The sequence below is a fragment of the Chiloscyllium punctatum genome, chromosome 13 (assembly GCF_047496795.1).
Source record: "Chiloscyllium punctatum isolate Juve2018m chromosome 13, sChiPun1.3, whole genome shotgun sequence".
Taxonomy (NCBI): domain Eukaryota; kingdom Metazoa; phylum Chordata; class Chondrichthyes; order Orectolobiformes; family Hemiscylliidae; genus Chiloscyllium; species Chiloscyllium punctatum.
The window spans coordinates 80962951-80983073 of NC_092751.1; the positions used below are offsets into that span (position 1 = coordinate 80962951).

A 20123-nucleotide genomic window follows, 5' to 3' on the forward strand; every position below is an offset into this window, starting at 1 on the left:
TGGTGTTCATTGATATGGTTAAGGCCTTTCTGTGACCGATGGGTGCCGTGGGAGCTGGAGTGCATCATCAGCCTAGAAAATAATATTTTAATTTAGTAATGTTGTGTTCTGTTGTATAAGCTTCCGTTCGACTTTTTGAATTCGTTTTTGATTCTGGTATGGTGTCCCACCAGGGGCTTTTTCATGTTTCCCTATTAGCGTTTTGGACTCCCTGAAAGGACCATGGGAAATTTTGTTTTAATCCCTGTTGTCCCTGTGTCAGAAGTGTTCAATGGCTTTGGTGTGAGGTGAATTTTTATTTTCAGAAATGAGTAGAAGAAATCTTCCTCTGCATTTTACCCCTGGTTGTCCTTGTCCCAGGAGTTTTGGATGGGATCAGAGCTGAGGGGACTTTACATTAACTTTGAAATCCAATGAGTAGAGGGAGATTTACTCTATTTTAACCCCCTGTTGTCCATATCGCAGAAGTATTTGGGCATGGAGTTGAGGGAACATTATTTTTATTTTAAGTCTAAGGAACTCTCTCTTTTGAGTTCCAAAGAGATGAGGAAATGTTACTTTTCTGCTTACAAAGAGTAGCAGAACCTGTTGCTGTCCCTGTCCCAGGAGTGTCTCTTGGGGATGATGTCGAGGGGATCTGATTTTTCCATTTTGATCTTGTTTAAGAGTAGCTGGTCTGTGTCCCGAGACACTGATGGGTGACATTGTACGAGGTGAAAGTAGAATGATGGAGCAGGGAGGTGTGAACAGTCCTCCTTGAGATCAAGTAGGATGCCAACATTGTGAACGGTTCAGTTTTCCCTCTGTTACCAGAGAGACAGAGGGAGTCACTGATTGATGACTGGAGACCAGTGGCTTTAGGCTTTGTGTGATTTGTTCCTGTTGTCTGTATCTTTCTCCTGCGGCTCCAGGTACTTTTAAAAGGTTTAGGGTCTCTGCCTCTAGTACCAAGTCAGGTGGCAAGTTGCAGATGCGTGTCCTTCAGTTTCTCAGCTCTGATCAAGTAATCCAAATATTGACCCTTCCTTTCTGAATTTCTTGCAATATTTTCTCGCAGCATTTGTTATAAATTTCTGTTATTGATTCTGCTGTCAACAGTAGTATGATCGTTTTGAGCTCCCAGCTCAAGGAAGCAAGTGTTTAATAGATTGACGAAAGCAATGTGAACTCTTCCATGTGATGACAGCAGGTGAACACTTAACATGCTCTCGTACATCATCTGTGTCTCTTTTTACCAGAAAGTATCAAGTTGATTTTGTTTGGATTGAAATCTCAAAATAAGAGGAATGCCTAATGAATATTTCACAAGTTAGTTAGAAATAATATTCAGTAAAAATAAATGAATGAATCTCTCTCTCTCTCTCTCTCTCTCTCTCTCTCTCTCTCTCTCTCTCTCTGTGTCTGTGTCTCTCTCTCTCTCTCTGTGTCTGTGTCTCTCTCTCTCTCTCTGTGTCTGTGTCTCTCTCTCTCTCTCTCTCTCTCTCTGTCTCTCTCTCTCTCTCTCTCTCTCTCTCTGTCTCTGGGTTTTATTTCCAGAGGGATAGTATTGAGGGTCATTCTTGAGAGGCATCACCTGACGTCCCTCACACTCTCACTGTCTGCCGTGGCTCAGTACAACATATTTGGCTGCATTACAAACCCCTTTGGTGGTCACTAGTCTTGGAGTGGGACTTCAACCTGGAGCTGAGAGGCAGGGAGACTCCCACTGCACTACAAGACTCTCCATTATTTGGTTGCCCTTAAATGCACCAAAACTATTTGCTTCAGCACTCCCTGGATATTACTGAAGGTGATTTCAGTTTAGCAGCTATGTCTTTTAGAACCTGACTAGCTCTATCAGTAGTGCTGCTGCCGAGCCACTTCTGGTGGTAAACATTGAAATCCCCTCCCAGAATATATTTTGCACCCTTGCTACTCTCTGTGCTTCCTCCAAGGGAGGTCAGTACATGGTAGTCAGCAGCAGGTTTCCTTTCCCATGTTTAACCTGAAGCCATGAGACTTCATGGGGACTGGAGTCAATGTTGAGAACTCCCAGGGCAACTCCCTCCCAACTGTGTGCACCACTGTCCGAAAGACATAAGCTACTAGATTGGATGTGCAGTAGGTGGTGAGAGAGCCACTGAAGGAAAAACATATTGACCTCATCTTTACTAATCTGCTGACTGCAGTTGACAGTCAGTAAGCATGACCCTTGTGGAGATAAAGTCCCCCCTTCACTTAGACAATATGAAGGAGGGTATTTTCAATCACTGTACTAAATGGGACAGACTTTGAACAGATCTAGCAACTCATGGCTAGGTATCTGCAACTTCATGGCCTGGCATGTGCCCCACTCGACCATTGCCATCGAGCCACAGGATCAACTCTGGTTCAATGAAGTGTAAAGGAAGACGTGCCAGAGCAGCACTAGGCATACCCACAAGTAAGGTGTCAACCTGGTGAAGCTACCCAACAGAACTGTTTGCATACCGACCAGCACAAGTAACCAGTGATAGACAGAGTTAGGCAATCCCACAACCAACAGATCAGGTCTATGCTCAGCAATCCTGCCACATCCATTCATGAATGATAGTGGATAATTAATTAATTCACTGGAGGAGGAGTCTCCACAAATATCTGCATTCTCGATGATTAAAGAGTCCAGCACATCTGTGCAAACAATAAGGCTGAAGCATTTGCATCAGCCTTCAGCCAGAGGTGCCAAGTGGATGATTCATCTCTGTGGTCTCCAGGCATTACAGATTCCAATCTTAAGTCAATTTGATTCACTCCATGTGATATCAAGACACTGCAAATGCTAGGGGCCCAGACAACGTTCCAGAATAGTACTGAAGACTTGTGCTCAAGCACTTGTTGCTCCCTTAGCTGAGCTGATCCAGACTGGCGCTTACCTGACCAATGTGGAACATTGCCCAGGTATGTCCTGTACACAAAAAGTAGGACAGTCCAACTCAGCCAAGTTCCGCCCAGGCGGTCTATTCTCCATCATCAATAAATTGTTGCACAGTATTATCAATCGTGCTATCAATTGCACCTGCCCAGTGATGCCCCATTTGGTTTCTGCCAGGGCCACTCTGCTCCTGACATTGTTATAGCCTTAGTTCAAACAAAAGAGCTGAATTCCAGAGGTGAGGTCAGTGTGACAGACCTTGACATCAAAACTGCACTCAACTGAGCGTGACATCAAGGAACTGTAGTAAAACTGGAATCAACAAGAATCGGGGCAAACTCTCTGCTGGTTGAGTCCATAGGAAGATGGTCATGGTTGTTGGAGGTCAGTCACTCTGGTGCAGGATATCTCTGCAGGAGTTTCTGAGGGCAGTGTCCTCGGCCCAACTATCTTCAGCGGCTTTATCAATGACCTTCTGTCCACTTCTGAACTTAAGATGGGGATGTTCACCAATGTTCAGCTTCATTTGTGACTTCTCAGATACTGAAGTATTCTATGTTCAAGTGCATCAAGATCTGCGCAATATCTGGCTTTGTACTGACAAGTAACATTTGTACCACACAGATGCCAAGCAATGACCATCTCCAATAGGAGATGATCTAACCACTGCCCTTTGACATTCATGGTGTTACTATTAATGAATCCTCCATTATCAACATTCTGGGAGTTACGATTGACCAGACACTCAACTGAACTCACCACATAAACATTGGCTACAAGAGTAGGTCTTGTAAAGTAGGAGTATGGCAGTGAGTAAGTCATCACCTGACCCGCCAAGTCATGGGTGTGAAGGAATACTCCCTACTTGCCTGGATAGGTGCATCTCACACGGTGGCTCAGTGGTTAGCACTGCTGCCTCACAGCACCAGGGTCCCAAGTTCGATTCCAACCTCAGGCGACTGTCTGTGTGGAGTTTGCACATTCTCCCTGTGTCTGCGTGGGTTTCCTCCGGGTGCTCCAGTTTCCTCCCACAGTCCAAAGATGTGCAGGTCAGGTGAATTGGCAATGCTAAATTGCCCGTAGGTTAGGTGTGTTAGTCAGAGGGAGATGGGCTTGGGTGGTTTACTCTTTGGAGGGTCGGTGTGGACTTGTTGCCCCAAAGGGCCTGTTTCCACACTAGGGAATCTAAATCTAATCTAAAAACATTCAAGAAGCTCAACACCACCATCCAGTACAAAGCAGCCCGCTTGATTGGTACCACATCCACTCCCTCCACCACTGAGGCTGAGTACACACTGCTGCTACTATTAACACAATGCAGTGCAGAAATTCACCAAAGATCCTCAGACAGCACCTTCCAAACCCACAACCATTTCCATTTAGAAGGATAAAAGCAGCAGACACCACAACTTTTAAGTTCCTCTCCAAGCCACTCACCATCCTGACTTGGCAATATATCACTGCTCCTTAACTGCTGCTGAGTCAAAATCCTAGAATTTTCTCCTTAAGGACATTGTGGATCAACTTACAGCACACACAGGCTGCTCACCACCACCACCTAAAGGTCAACTGAGGATGGGCAATAAATACTTGTCCACCTGAGGGGGAGGTGATGGCCTAGTGATATTTTCGCTCGATTATTAATCCAGAAACCCAGAATAGTATTCTGGGGACTTGGGTTCGAATCCCACCACAGCAGATGGTGGAATTGGAATTCCGTTTTTAAAATAAATCTGGAACTAAAAGTCGTCTGATGGCCATGAAATCATTGTCAATTGTTGGAGAAACCAATCTGGTTCACTTTTTTAGGGAAGGAAATCTACCATGGGTCTGGAGTCACATGCCAGCCAGACCAGGTCAGGATGGCCATGTGGTTGATTGTCCACTGCCCTCTGAAATGGCCTAGCAAGCCACTCAGTTGTATCAATCGCTAGAAAGGAACAACAAAGAAATGACAAGTGGACTGCAGCGATTCAAGAAGGCAGCTCAAGGGCAAACAGGGTTATCAATACTGGCCAGCCAGCAACGCCCAGTGAATCAAGAAAAGCTGGCGATATCCATGTCCCATGAGTGATTTTTTTTTTTAAAAAAGTTCAAGGATAGAATAAACCCCAGCATAGATTGGTTGGTTAGACTGAATATTCCATACACCCAATGCAATATCTTGTGTATTAAGCTTTTGAGAATAGAGGAATCGCTGCTCAGTATCTAAAGGAAGATATTTGAAAAATGGAGATGGTCAGACCAGTGGTCTTTTAAATATCGACGTGCCCTCATCTAAATCTGTTTTAAAATAGTTTTTAAATAATTGAATTACTGCAGCTTCAGTATCATGACTGCTTGAAGTTTTTAGAACCATTGCAATTCCAACTTTATTGACTATAGGATGACACACCATAGATTGAGTCAGTTTTGCCCTTTGTACTGATTTTGCTGAAAGAGCTGTCTCGTTAGTTTCACTCCCCTTCTTTTCACTATCCCCCACTACCCTATAGACTTGAAGAGAAAAACGTTTTAAGTATTTATCAAATTCCATACAAAATTTACTGTTGTATCTGCTTCCCCCATCCGTTCAGCCAATGCATTCCAGATCACAGCGACTTGTAGAATGTAGACTGTCGTGCCAGCTGGGGTCAAGGCTAGTTCAGTTAACATGATTTATCAGGGGTTAAATTCCCTGTGAAGCGAAGCAGACCTTGTAAAGTTGAATTTAAGTCTCTGCGGCTTGTTTTATTTCCATATTTACGATTCTTGTGACCTATCCAGGAGAAAGTGTATTTGGCTTGAAAACCAGTAACAGAAGGACTCCAAAATGGTCGATGATTCCTCCAAACGAGGAATAAAAAAAAAACCTAAATCTACAGCAGAAAGTAAAAGCTGCACCCCTCAAATTCCCATTCCTCCTCTTCTTCAGTAACACTGCTACAAGTTGCATTGCTGGGTTGTTTTGCTGTAATAATGCTGATTTGAGTGTTGTGGATAAATGCAACTCCAGTTATGATGAGCTCATGTCCCAATGGCGTAACTCCTCTGCTATGCGTGCCTTTTATATTCAAGGCTGCTCTCGACCTGTTGGTCTTGTATGAATGATGCTATCTTTTTGTTTTGAAGCAACTACGTCCACTTATTGCTACTTTTTCAGAGCCGGCCAATCTGTGGCCTTTCAAGTGATCCCTCTGAACTGATGGTGGTTGAGTTGATTGGGTGAATGTTGGCTGCTTGGAGTGGTTTTCTGAATCGACTTTGGAGTGCTGATGGATTTCGAGCTGAAGGATGAGACGGCACAAATACGCTCCTCTTCATCCCTACATAGATTGAGAGGCAATTCAAAGTTAACTCGTTTTGATTCATTTCCTTTGTAAAGGCACAGGCTGAATGACCCACATTTTATCCTATCAAATCTGTCTTGCCATTTACTCTGATCACAACTGATCTGTGCCTCTGTAATCTTATCACTGTAATCAACATTTCAATTGATCACATCTCCCACCCCTCTTCTCTGCCCATCCAAATACTTTTTTAGGGGGGGGAAGGGTAGAGGGGGAAGAGGGAGGTAGATTAATGTCACCCTTTCATTGATAAGCTGCTTCCTGATTTCACTCCACTCTTTATTTTGAGATTATCCCTCCACTGGCTTGGCAAAGCCTCAGTGAGCTTTTGGGCAACATCTTGGTTTTATTGAGGTGTAACATCGCTGCGCTGAAAGAAACATCGGCTTCTCTTGTTCCTTTTCCCTCCTCTCACGTGTTTGGCATATGGTCCTTTTTTTCGTGGAGGCTGGTGCCCATTAGATGGCCTGTTCCGGAATGGTTTGCGTGCCATGCATTTATTCTTTTAAAATGCCTCTAAAGATATTTGTATTTAAAAAAAGTTAAGGGCAAATGTAAGCCATTTGGCCCTTTGAACCTGCTAGCTTATTCAATATGATCATGGCTGATCATCCAACTCAGTCCCCTGTTCCTGCTTTCTCCCATACCCTTTGACCCCTTTAGCCCTAACAACTATATCTAACTCCTTAGAAACATTCAATGTATTTTGTTTTCAACTGCATTCTGTGGCACCCAGAGAGCGTCTCACCACTCTGGGTGAAGAAATTAATTTTCATCTCAGTCCTAAGTGACTTATCCCACATCCTTAGACTGTGACCCCCCCCCCCCCCCGCCACAGACATTGGGAACAATATTCCTGCATTTCATGTTTTGAATAGAGTGGTCAAGATAGCCACTAGGCCAGTGTTTTGTTTCTCTTCATGCTCCCTCCAGACAGTGAAGTATCAAGGTCAGTGTTTGGGGGCAAGGGGTCCATGGTCAGCAGTGTTATTGAGCTTCACACTGAGGCTTGGTGCTTCAGTTCACACCAATCCCCAAGGGCCTGAGCACGTACTTCAGGCTGACACCCACTGTGGCAATGTGACACCATCATGAGCGCTGTTTCTCAGATGGGACATTGAACCGAGGTCCCTTCTCTCTTTGGATAGATAAGATCTTTTGGCAAAGTTTCAAGGAAGTGTGGGATGTTCTTGCTGGTATGCAGGCCAGTGTTATCTCTAAATCCAACATTGTGAAAAGTCACAATCTGACTATCCGCTCCTTTCTCTGGCATCTTGCTGTGTACAAATTGTCTCCCTTTGAGGAGCATCTTCTTTTTTTGTAAAATGCTTTGGAACATCCTGGAGTATGGGAATGTAAGGTCTATCATTCTCCAGCACTATTGCATTAGGCAGTTGACTGTATTCGGAGTCCGGATTAGAGTGGTGCTGGAAAAGCACAGTAGGTCAGGCAGCATCCGAGTGACAGGAAAATCGATGTTTCTGGCAAAAACTCTTCATTCCTTGACTCTGATCTCTAGCATCTGCAGTCCTCTCTTTCGCCTAGCTGACTGTATTCTCCCAGTCAAAGGCTGATATCAGTCCTGGGGCTGAGACAATAGCCTCCCCTTTCCCTCCTCTTGTGACTTGTACCCAGTGGAGCAAAGTCTGAGAATAGCAATCTCCTAACCTTGTAAAATAGCTCAAACTGACTCATGGAGTGGGAGAGGAATATAGATGCCGAGCTGTGTAAGGCCAGGAATTGACGTAGGTAGCCATTCCAGGAATCAAAGAGTCTGATTTGAAGAGAAGCAGGGATGAAAGGAGTTGGGAATGGTGGCTGAATTTTGAGGAGTTCCAGTCTGGAAATGGAAGACTGTGGTCACCAGTGATGAAGCTGAGGGTGGGGACCAGAGGAGTTGCACAGATGATTGGTGAATGTGTGATGCTGGAGTGCAGAGCTGGTAAGGGTAGAAAGGTGGTAAATGTTGGTCAGGAGCTTGAAATCACTGCACTGGAGAATGTGGCCTGGCTCTCTGTCCGCTCTCTGAGCCTTTTTCCTGCGGAGCGAAACTGAGTCACTCTTTTGGGATCTTACCCAAGTGCATCGTCTGACGTTTATCTGGATTGAGTTCCATTTGCCAACGATCGCCCCATCTGACCAGTCCATTTATCCTCCTGGCTATCCCAATTATTTACCACCCCACTTGTTTTCAGATCACCTGGGACTTTACAGATCCAGCCCCCTACAGTCAAGTCTAAATCATTACCACAAACAACAAAGGTCCCAACACTACTGCTTGTGGGACCTCACTGGACACTGACTTGTCACAAAAATTCCCTTGACCATCCCCTCTGCTTCCTGCCACCCAGCTAACTGTGGATCTAATTTGCCAAGTTTTTATTGATCCCGTGGGCTTGTAACTTCGCTATTAGTCTCCCATGCAGGACCTTATCAAAAGCCTTGCTGAAATGCAACACCAAATGCATTGCTTTTATCGACAAACCTGGTCACCTCTTTGTAAGATTCAATCATGTCTGACCTCCCTTTGACAAAACCATACTGACTGTTCTTAATTAATGCCTGCTGTGTAGATTAATCCTGTCCCTCAGAATTGCTGCCAATAGTTTTCCCTGACCACCGAGGTTAGACTAACTGGTCTGTAGTTTCCTCCCTCCTTCAATGGCAACGGTGGACATATTTTAGGGAGTCAGGAGGTGAGTTACCTGCTGCAGAATTCCCTGGGTTGTTCTGTTCTTGCAGTGACAATACTTGGGGTGGCTCAGTGGTTAGTACTGCTGCCTCACAGAACCAAGGACCCAGGTTTGATTCCAATCTCTGGCGACTGTGCTGACTCCGCACAGACATTCTCCATGTGTCTGCATGGGTTCCCTCCCACAATCCAAAGATGCGCAGGTTAGGTGAATTGGCCATGCTAAATTGCCATAGTGTTCAGGGATGTGTAGGTTAGGTGCATTAGTCAGGGGTAAATGTCGAGTAATAGGGTAGGGGAATGGGTTTGGGTGGGCTACTCTTCAGAGGGTCGGTGTGGACTTGTTGAGCTGAAGGGCCTGTTTTCACACTGTCGGGATTCTATGATCTATGATAGTTATATGGTTATTTCAGTTCAATGTCTGTTCAATGGTAACTCCCAGGATATTGATTTTGGGACGTTTGACAATGCCATTGGCAATTATTTTTTGCTGCTTTGCATTCAATGGTTAAATTCTGTCTCTTATCTGAGATGGTGATTGCCTGGCATGTGTGTTACTTGCCATGTACCAGTCCAAGACTAAATGTTGTCCAGGTGTTGCTCAGTTTGGACAAATACTGCATCAATATCTGTGGAGTGATGAATGGTGCTGAGTATTGTGCAAGCAGCAGCCAAAATCCCACTTCTGACCTATATAATAGAGGGAAGGTCTTTGATGACGCAACTGAAGATGGTTGAGCCTAGGGCACTACCCCAAGGAACTGTATAAGGTCTTCTGGCGTATGGTAATATCGCTACCTAGTCAGAAGGCCAGCTCAAGTTCCTCCTTCTCCATGTATGTAACATAACATCTCTTAACAGGCAACTGAAACTAGATGAACTCCAGGATGTCCTGGAGCTGAAATGACTGGTCTGCAACAACTACAACCACCTTCCTTTTTGTGTCAGCTGTGACTCCAGCCAGTGCAGAGTTTTCCCCTAATTCCCCTTTAGCTACAGTTTTGCCAGGACTCTTTGTTGCCACATTCTCTCTGTTTTGTAGTTTTGATGTCAGAGCAGTTACACTCTTTCCCCTTTTTGAGTTGAGCCCTTTGTGTAATTTTGGGTAGATGCCAGTGTTGCAGCTGGACTAGAACAGCTTGGCTAGGGATGCAGCTAATTATGGAGTGTGTTTAGGGTGGCACGGTGGCTCAATGATTAGCACTGCTGCCTCTCAGCACCAGGGACCTGGTTCGATTCCAGCCTCTGGCGACTGTCTGTGTGGAGTTTGCACATTCTCCCCGTGTCTATGTGGATTTCCTCCCACAGTCCAAAAATGTGCAGATTAGGTGGCTTGGTCATGCTAAATTACCCCGTAGTGTTCAGGGATGTGTAGGCTAGGTGCATTAGGGGAAATGGGTCTGGGTGGGTTTCTCTTTTGGAGGGTTGGTATGGACTTGTTGGGCTAAATGGCCTGTTCCCACACTAAAGAGATTCTATGATCGTATGTCTTTAGTACTATTGCTGGGATGGTGTCGGAGCCACAGTCTTTGCAGTACCCAGTACCTACAGCTTGCTCTTGGCGTTAGTGTGGAATCAATTGTATTGGCCAATGACTGGAATCTGAGATACAGGGGGCCACCCAAGTGAAGAGATCCACTCAGCATTTCCAGCTGAAGATTTCTGCAAATGCTCCAGCTTTTACTCTTTCACTGAGCTGGCTCTCCCTTCAATGAGGATAACTATAGAGCCTCCTCCTTTAGCGAATTGTTTAATTATCCACCACCATTCACAATTTGATGTGACCGGACTACAGAACTTCGATCTAATCTATTGGTTGTGGGATCGCCTGGCTCTGTCTGTCACTGACTGCTTCTGCTGCTTGATCTGCTTAAAATCTATCCCATTTAGCACAGTATCACCTAACACGATGGAGGCTATCCTCAATGTGGAACTTTGTCTCCTCAAGGACAGTGCAGTGGTCACACCTATCAATACTAGGCAGAAGTGGGTACTGCAGATGCTGAAGATTAGAGTGGTGCTGGAAAAGCACAGCAGGTCAGGTAGCATCTGAAGAGCAGGAAAATTGATGTTTCGGGCAAAAGCCTTTCATCAGGATTTTCCTGCTGTCTGACCTGTTGCGCTTGTCTGGCACCACTGTACTCTTGACTCCTATCAATACTGTCATAGACAGATGGAACTGCCACTGATGGATTGGTTGGCATAAGGTCAAGTGTGGTTTTCCCTCTTATTGTTACGTCCTTCAGGACTTAGCCTTGTAATGGTCACAGAGGTCCCCACCTCGACTACATTCTGGGCAATTGCCACTCTCCATGCTTTCTGCAAGTGCTGCTCAACATGGAGCCTGATTCATCAGCTCAGGAGGGACGCAGTAAGTGGTGTTTAGCAAGTGGTTTCCTCACCCATGTTTGACCTGATGCTGAGAGAATTCATAGGGTCCAAATGCAATATCGAGATCCCTGTGGTCAACTGTAGAATACTGTGCCACCACCTCTGCTGCGTCTACCCTGTACATGGTACAGGATGGTGCTGATGGTATCTGGAATATTGTCATTTTCATTGAATCAGATGCTCATAAGGAGGACTCTACCCAGAGTCATTGAGGCTTCACAGCATGGCAAAAAGGCCCTTCCACCCATTAAGTCTGTAGCAGCTGTTCAGCATCTATCAGCATTTGGCCCACACTCTTATGGTATCAAGAGGGCTCTGTATTCTGTTGTCATTGTCAGCGCTTTAGTCTGTCTGGTTTAATTCCTTTTATTAGACTTGATAGCGGTACGACAAAAAAAAACTGAAAGAAGTACGATGCTGTAAATCTGAAACAAAAACAGCAATTTCTGTTTCTGTTTTGGTAGCGGTTAAATACAAGTGGGTGGCTTGCTGGGAAACTCAGGGCATAAGGGTCTACCACATGGCTGTATATCTGGTCAATATTTAGCTCAGTCTAGATTTATTAACGAGCTTCAAATTTCACTATCTGCTGTGGGGGGATTTGAACCCATGTTCCCACAACGTTAGCCTAGCCCCCATTGCCTGTGGTACGAATAAAGCATCTATCGCTTGGATCAGGGTCCAGGCAAGCTGAGCTTTCTTTGTGCACAGCTTCCCTTAGTGTCTGTCACAGAAAATCTACTCTCAACACAAACAAAACTTTATTGACCGGTCCATACCTCAGCCCTTGTCATACATTGTGTCAAAGTGTGAGATCATCCTTCCCCATTCGGATCAAACAGACTACAGGCTATTGAAACATTTCAGCCATCTCGGGGTATTTGTCCTTTGGAATCCTGTGAGAAAGACGTCAGCCAGGCTGTTCTGAAGGAGCCTAATTAAAGCAGTGTGGTGGGAGGAGCTGAGGTACTTAAAGCTGACAGCTGAGATCTGGGGCTTTCACATCCAACACCAGTGAATCAAATGAGCAGTCATTGAAAGCACAACATCTCCCTTTTCAAGCCGGTAATCACATCCAGGCCAAATCTAACGTCACAGCACAATTGGAGCAAGCTGAAGAATTACCCATCGAAAAGAAAATGCCTCCTTTAACTGACAAAGTCAATCCAAGGTATGGAACGGGCCTCTCCTGTTACAAGATAGATGTGATTTGTTTCTTCAACGAAAACAATTGTCAACTACCTGAACGGCCTTTGTGAAAAGGGTTTTGACAATCTTGTGTTGGTAGAGGAGAACAGATTGTTGGTTTTGTTACAAGCTGCACGTGATGCATGTTAAAGTCTTCATGCTGTTTCCCTCACCGTGCACATTAGATGTTGGAATCTATTTGACAATGAAAGCCGTCTACTTATAACATGCAGCTTAAACTCTTCTCCACCTCTACTTTGTGCTGCTTTATTTTTGTATCCAGTGGGGCTGAGTTAGGACAGTAACTGAGACCCTTGTGTTTAATCTTGTGCTCTTTGTGCTTTAGTGAACGCATTAATTTACAACTGGATAGGGTGGATTGAGTGGACTGGCGGTATAAAAATGCCTGGCACAGGGCAGGCTCCCCTGAATGGGTGGCGTTGCGCCCGCAGTCTGTTGCCTGTGTTTCCCAATTTGGCAGACAGGGTCACGATTTGCACTTGGTGGCGTCATACTGTGGATTCAGAGAGTTAGTTTACATTCCTCTGGCCTGGTTAGAAGCCGTCATTGTGTCCTTGAAGTCTCAAAATAAATGTGGCACGGGTGCAAGGTATCACTGGACTGCCTTATGGTGTGACTTGTTTACTATTACTGCATGTCCCAGTGGGCTATTGACAGCACTCTAGCATCAATATAAGATCGTCTTTCCAATCAAGGCAGACTTTGCCACTAATCTAGTGTGTAAAAGGATTTCCTGATGCATGGCTACACTGGACAGCCCAGACAACTCTCAGCCTGTGACGACTGTACCAGATCCTAACTAGGGTATGTATCAGGCTTTCATGACTCCCTGGTTCAGTGGATGTAAATCAGCTTTAGTCCCTGGGCTCGTCAATATTCTGTGGTCCTCGTGGTCTGCTGGCATTTATTGCGATACTTCTGCAGTTGATTGTTTGTTTGCTTGTTTGTTTGTTTGCTGATGTTTGACCAGTTATGCAAGGTGTAGAAGCAATATACGTGGGCTACAGTAAGGCACCAGACACCAACCGGGAGATGGGCTTCCAGGTGAGAAGGGAAGAATATGGAATGGGGTGGGGAGGAAGTAGGCTGTAAATAGAATTTGAAGCAAAACACCTCAGACGCTGGGAATCCGAAAGAAACGCACAGAATGCTGGAGGAACTCAACAGGTTTGGCAGCATCTGTGGAGGGAGGGGGGGAGAGAGAGAGAGTTAATCTGTTTGATCTGTCATCTTCAGAGCATAGGCCGTTGAAGAATCATATTGGATTTGAAACATTTACCTCTGTTCCTTTCTCCACAGATGTACTGAGCTCCAGTGTTTGTGTTTGTTAATGAATCAATGAGTTTGAAAATGAGAGCAATGGTCATTGCTGGGCAATGGCTAAGGAGAGAGAGAATAATTAATTGGGAATAAAAGACACTGTTGGCGAGCAAGACAATGTTGATCTCCGCTCGAGAGCCCGGTGAACCTGAAAGTCTAGGTACAAATCCCAGTACCATGTCAAAGTGTCACTCTGGACTATTGCTCTCCACTCTCGGCTGGAAGGACTTTAGTAGTACAAGATGTCAACTCTGATAAAGATAGTAGCATCACCAGTTTAGCCCACACAGACTGCTTGTTTTGAGAGTGTTTAAAGGGCGGAGACTGGCAGTGGTCCCAGGTCACAAATTCCCAACTGGTAAGGAATATGTTGAGGCAGAGGAATTGAATGATGATTGAGGGGGTACAGGAAAGGGAAGCAAAAATGGTGGTGTGGGTGGGCTGATGTTCCAATATGTTCTCACCAATGTCCTGAACTTTGGCAGCTGTCATTTGTTTCACAGATACTTGTTGGTAGAGCCATTGTTAAAAGCAACTTTCATCTCATCCTAGGTCCCTCCCAATGTCTCCAATAGATCATGGTGAAATAAAGGTAAAGTTACACTGTACCATAGGGCTGCTTTCTTATTAACCTGAAAGTCAGCATGTCTCAAGTGAGGGGAGAGGTTGAGCAGGAGAGTCCTTCATGGTAATCTCAGCCAGTGTGGGAATTGAACCTATGTTGTTGGCATCATCTCTGAAGGTTGCCACCCAGGTAAATAGTGCTGTGAAGAAGGCATATGGCATGCTGGGCTTTATTGGTAGAGGAATTGAGTTCCGGAGTCCTGAGGTCATGTTGCAGTTGTATAAGACTCTGGTGCGGCCTTATCTGGAGTATTGTGTACAGTTTTGGTCGCCATACTATAGGAAGGATGTGGAGGCACTGGAACGGGTGCAGAGGAGGTTTACCAGGATGTTGCCTGCCATGGTAGGAAGATCGTATGAGGAAAGGCTGAGGCACTTGGGACTTTTCTCATTGGAGAAAAGAAGGTTTGGGGAGATTTGATAGAGGTGTACAAGATGATTAGGGGTTTAGATAGGGTTGACAGTGAGAACCTTTTTCCGCGTATGGAGTCAGCTGTTACTAGGGGACACCGCTTTAAATTAAGGGGATGTTGGTATAGGACAGATGTTAGGGGTAGATTCTTTACTCAGCGGGTTGTGAGTTCATTGAATGCCCTGCCAGTATCAGTGGTGGACTCTCCCTCTTTATGGTCATTCAAGCGGGCATTGGATAAGCATATGGAGGTTATTGGGCTAGTGTAGGTTAGGTAGGCTTCGGTCGGTGCAACATCGAGGGTCGAAGGGCCTGTACTGCGCTGTATTTTTCTATGTTCTATATCACTCTGCATCACAAACCAGCTATCCATCCAACTGAGCTAACAGACCAGCAGTAGATCAGGATGGGAGCTGGTAGTCTCCAGAACCTCACAACAAGAGGCCACCCTCCACTGGTGAAGCCTGTGCCCTCATGGTATAGGTCACAGCCCTGCGTAATGCTCACCCTGCCCTGTCCCTGCCTTAATGGCACCATATGGTAGTGGGACTGGAATGGTGTTTCCAGTGGAACCTGAAGTAAGGCCCTAGAAGATATCTACTTCTGCCAGGGTGGCTGGTGGTGTTGTACAACCAGGTCTTCACACTCATTTGATCTGTGCACTTCAGTTCATTGTTGATTTTATGCAGTCGTTGAAATACTGAGACAACGAACCAGGGATGAAAGCTGGACAAACCTCTGTGTGAAGGCCCAAGTTCGGACCCTTGTCCTTTGCTCTGTTCCAACTAGCCCCCTGGGTCAATAAGCAATAGGAGCAGGAGTAGGCCATCTGGCCACTCGAGCCTGCTCTGCCATTCAATCAGATCACGGCTGATGTTTTTGTGGAATGAGCTCGACCACCAGCCCACTCACCATAACCTGGAATTCTTTTACTGTTCAAAACTCTATCTATCTTTGCCTTAAAAGCATGGAATGAACTAGCCTCAACTGCTTCAGTGGGCAGGGAATTCTTCAGATGCACAAAAGTTTGGGAGAAGACGTTCCTCCTTAAGCCGGGCCTGAATCTGGCAGAGATCCCCCACGGCACTGTTCGAATAACGGCAGTGGGATGCTTTTCACTGCTCCTGTTGTTTCACTGTGGCTTATTGGGATCATAAGGTGCACAAATTGGTCTGCCAATGGGATCTTGTGTCCAAAGTTGCTGCCAAGTTGCTTGCATTGCAAAAGCAACTAGGCCTCAAAAAGCCTGTTGGCAGTAAAGTGCTTCAGGATTGTCCTGAGCTATGAAAATGTGCAAGTAAATCAAAGTTCCAGCTGGGAAGGTATTGGTTTTTATTTGTTCTGGGGGTGTCAGCATTACTGGGTACATCAGCATTTATTGTCCTTGAGAAGATGTTGTAAGGGTCCCCCACAATGCTGTTAGGGAACAGTTTTCCTAGAGTTACAATAGGTGTCTTAAAGGATGCTGTGTACAAATGTGAGTTCATTTGCTTTCTCATCTCTCCAAGAAATCTGTACTGGAGCAGCAGCTTTCCATTATTAACCATTGTTTCGGAAACTTATTCAGCTGTATAATCCCACTGGTTGGGTGGCTTATATGTGGTGCAGATGAGAGTCGAAAATTTTAAACTTCCTTTTTGTAGTTTTAACACTTCCAGGCGTTTGTTCAGGATAATGCGTATAGGTACATGCGGAGGATATGCTGTGTATGGCTGTGGGTGGGTAGTAGGGGGGAGAGGTGCAAGGAAGAGAGTGGTGTGCTAAAGCTTCTGCTTAGACTCCTGAGGAAACACCACAGGAGTGAGGTGGTGAATGTGGATCCATTGAGTCAATGCCAATTCCTGTCTATCCACAATGTCCACAAAACTCAATGGCCCTGGCGCAGGGCTGGAGGGCAGGGAATAAAACTATTCCCTGTGGAGCTCAGGTTTAGGTGGCTTATGCTCGGTGGAACCACAGGATCTGATTTACTATTTACTGCTGTTTGAAGGTCAAGAAGCGTGAATCCAGAATTTTCCATCAGAAGAAGTGGTGGGTGGAACACAGTCTGTGATGGGGCTTAGGCGGACTTGGGACCGTGGCTGAGCTGGTTTTATTTTTTGTTCCATGATTCAAACTGGTCCAAGTGAAGGACTGACAAGGAGCCTGTCTGGGGTAATTGACCCCCTTGTTTTCATTCCTGAGCTGTGGTATGTGGAGAATGTGAGTCTCTATTTCTGGATGTGCTGATTGCCTGCTGTACGTCTGCTGACAAGCTTGGTACTGACACTTGGCTCGTTATTAGGAAATGATTCCTATTTCTGTCACAAACTGTTTATTGTCACTCAGCGCTCAGTCAGAGCACTGCAGCTTTCCTTCTCCCTCAGCCTTGGCTAGGGGTGTATGAGGGGGCCTGCTGTGTTCCGAGGGGAGCGAGAGAGACCGTTGGAAGTTTAATTGCAGTTTTTGAGATCATATCTGGAATACTGTATATATAATTTCAGACTCCTGAGTTGAAAACAAATATATAATTATGTTAGATACAGCTTGGAGAAGGAATGATTCCTGGGATCAAGGGCTTAATCTGATGAGGAAAGACCTGTTTGCATCTGTTGGAGTTTAGCAGAATGAGAAGTGAATTTTTGTTATTCATTCACAGGATGAGGGTGTTGCTGGTTAGAACACAGCAATTATTTCCCATCCCTAATTGTCCAGAGGGCAATTACAGTCAACCACATTGCTGTGGGTATGGAGGCCCAATGTAGATCAGACCAGGCATGGACAGCAATTGCCTTCCACAAAGGACACCAGTGGGTTCTTCCAGACAATCAGCAAAGGATTCATGGTCATCATTAGACTCTTAATCCCAAATTTTTATTGAATTCAAATTCAATCATCTGTTGTGGCAGCATTTGAATCTGGATCCCCAGAACATTAGAAGGTTAGTCCAGGGATTCGGGTAATGATAATACCACTAAGCCATTGCCTCCCCCTAGTATGTACGTTTCTGAGAGGGCTTGACAGGGTTAAAAGTCAAATTTTGTTTTTATTCAGTAATGGGATGTGGGTGGCTCTGTTGTCCACCTCTAATTTCAGTTCAGTTACTTGGTGGTCCATTTCTGAGGGAGAGGCAGTTAAGAGCCAATTGTATTGCTCGGGGTCTGGAGTCACATGTCGGAGTAGACCAGACCAGGTAAGGATGGCAGATTCCCTTTCCTAAAGAACATTGGAGAAGGAGATGGGATTTAATTCCAGAGTGCCACCAGCTTGATCCCACATCCTCAGAAAATTACCTTGGTGACGATATCACTGTGTCATGGTATCTCCCCCCCCCCCCAGATGTCTCCCTTTTACGTTGTAGATCAGGAGAATTCATTTTTTTTTTTTTTTTGGAGGCTCATGAGGCTTAGGAATTCTCCTCTTCCTCAAAGCAGTGGAGGCAGATTCTGATGTTCAAAGGCCAAGTTAGGTAAATTTTTGATAGGTAGAGTCAGACTTATTGGGAGACAGATAAGACGACAGTTAAGATTACAATCATAATCTTAGCCCACAACAAAGCAGATGCAATGGCTAAAATGTTGTTGGTCAGTTTTATTTTTCTACTTACTGTTTTATGTTTCTGTGAACTGTAGAAGATGGGTCTCCGAGCAGAAGGGGGTCTTTGTGAATTCTGTGTTGACTGACTGAGGGTGAGTCAGCTCCCTTGAAGTGTGGGAGCTTTAGCTGTCACTGAAAACTGTATAAACTATGTCAGAATAGTGCAGGAATCTGGATGAAGATAACTCAGTCTACACAGCACAGTATATTTGGAGAAAAGAGGAGAAACTCTTGATGTTTGCTACAGTTCTGGCTCTGTTCCAGTAACTTGAAAGCTTAGTATTTCATGACGGGCTCATTCCCCTTCAGTCTAGATAGATGTCACATTGTACTCTGCTGAGTTTGATTTACTAACTGTTCTTTAAAGTGCTTCCTAGTTTCCTGGGTATACGCTACACCCCATCACCGAGAACTATTGTGATGGGTAACAGTGCATCCAGATCAACACTGAATTGAACTGAGCTGTTTGGTGAATCACAGGAATTAGATTGAGATTTGGTCTAATTCGCTCACTGTCTATATCAAAGAAAGTTCTTGTATCTCAGTTTAAGAAACATCTTTGGCTGCTGGGAGATGTTTAAGATTCCTCCTTTTTTGCCTCTGAAGTAACATCTCATGACTTTACTGCTATATTGCTAGAATATTCCATGACCAAATCGAGCAATGAAAACTGGATTAGCTTGGAGTATATTGATGAAATGATGTCACTGGTGACTCATTGTACATTCCAGAGAATCCTGGAACACTTGGACTCAGTCAAACGACTGGGGTGCTGCACTTTGTAAAGCCAATTTATCTACAATCTCCGCAGAACCTTTGTTTGCTCATGCAATTTAAACTCTCAGCTATTTTTTCCACACCTTTTATGGCACTGTTAGCAATTGCATGATGCACTGGAAGATGTGCGTGTTGAGTGTGCTTATATTCACCAACAGAAACTGAACTGGAACCTTTATGCGAGCTTTGAGTGATGGTAAAATAAGTCAGCTAAAATGTTCCACCAGTTGTGTTGTAGCATTTTGTGTATCTTTTTCCTGTCTTCTGATGTTTTATTAAGATTCCCTATTTCATGTCTGAAAGGCTTTGACATTCACTGGGAGCACTGTCCACGGGCCCCCCACCCTCACTGGGAGCACTGTCCACGGGCCCCCCACCCCCACCCTCACTGGGAGCACTGTCCACGGGCCCCCCACCCTCACTGGGAGCACTGTCCACGGGCCCCCCCACCCTCACTGGGAGCACTGTCCACGGGCCCCCCACCCTCACTGGGAGCACTGTCCACCGGCCCCCCACCCCCACCCTCACTGGGAGCACTGTCCACGGGCCCCCCCACCCTCACTGGGAGCACTGTCCACAGGCCCCCCACCCCCACCCTCACTGGGAGCACTGTCCACGGGCCCCCCACCCTCACTGGGAGCACTGTCCACGGGCCCCCCCACCCTCACTGGGAGCACTGTCCACGGGCCCCCCCACCCTCACTGGGAGCACTGTCCACGGGCCCCCCACCCTCACTGGGAGCACTGTCCACGGGCCCCCCCACCCTCGCTGGGAGCACTGTCCACGGGCCCCCCCACCCTCGCTGGGAGCACTGTCCACGGACCCCCCCACCCTCACTGGGAGCACTGTCCACGGGCCCCCCCCACCCTCACTGGGAGCACTGTCCACGGGCCCCCCCACCCT

The 20123-nt window shown here is 45.7% G+C and overlaps 1 protein-coding gene across 44 annotated transcripts in view; it reads left to right on the forward strand.

Moving 5' to 3' along the window:
- LOC140484571 (sorbin and SH3 domain-containing protein 1) overlaps window positions 1-20123 on the forward strand; it is a 408466-nt gene that overhangs the window by 241983 nt on the left and 146360 nt on the right. For 40 of the 44 annotated variants that reach the window (XM_072582956.1, XM_072582971.1, XM_072582979.1 and 37 more), the window contains exon 1: window positions 12291-12473. The exons of 3 other annotated variants lie outside the window; for them this stretch is intronic. In XM_072582956.1, coding sequence (XP_072439057.1) covers window positions 12442-12473 — 32 coding nt within the window. In that variant the 5' untranslated portion in view covers window positions 12291-12441. Of the gene's footprint in view, window positions 1-12290; window positions 12474-13152; window positions 13316-20123 lie in introns of those variants that run through there. One more of the 44 variants, XM_072582967.1, reaches the window with a different exon arrangement.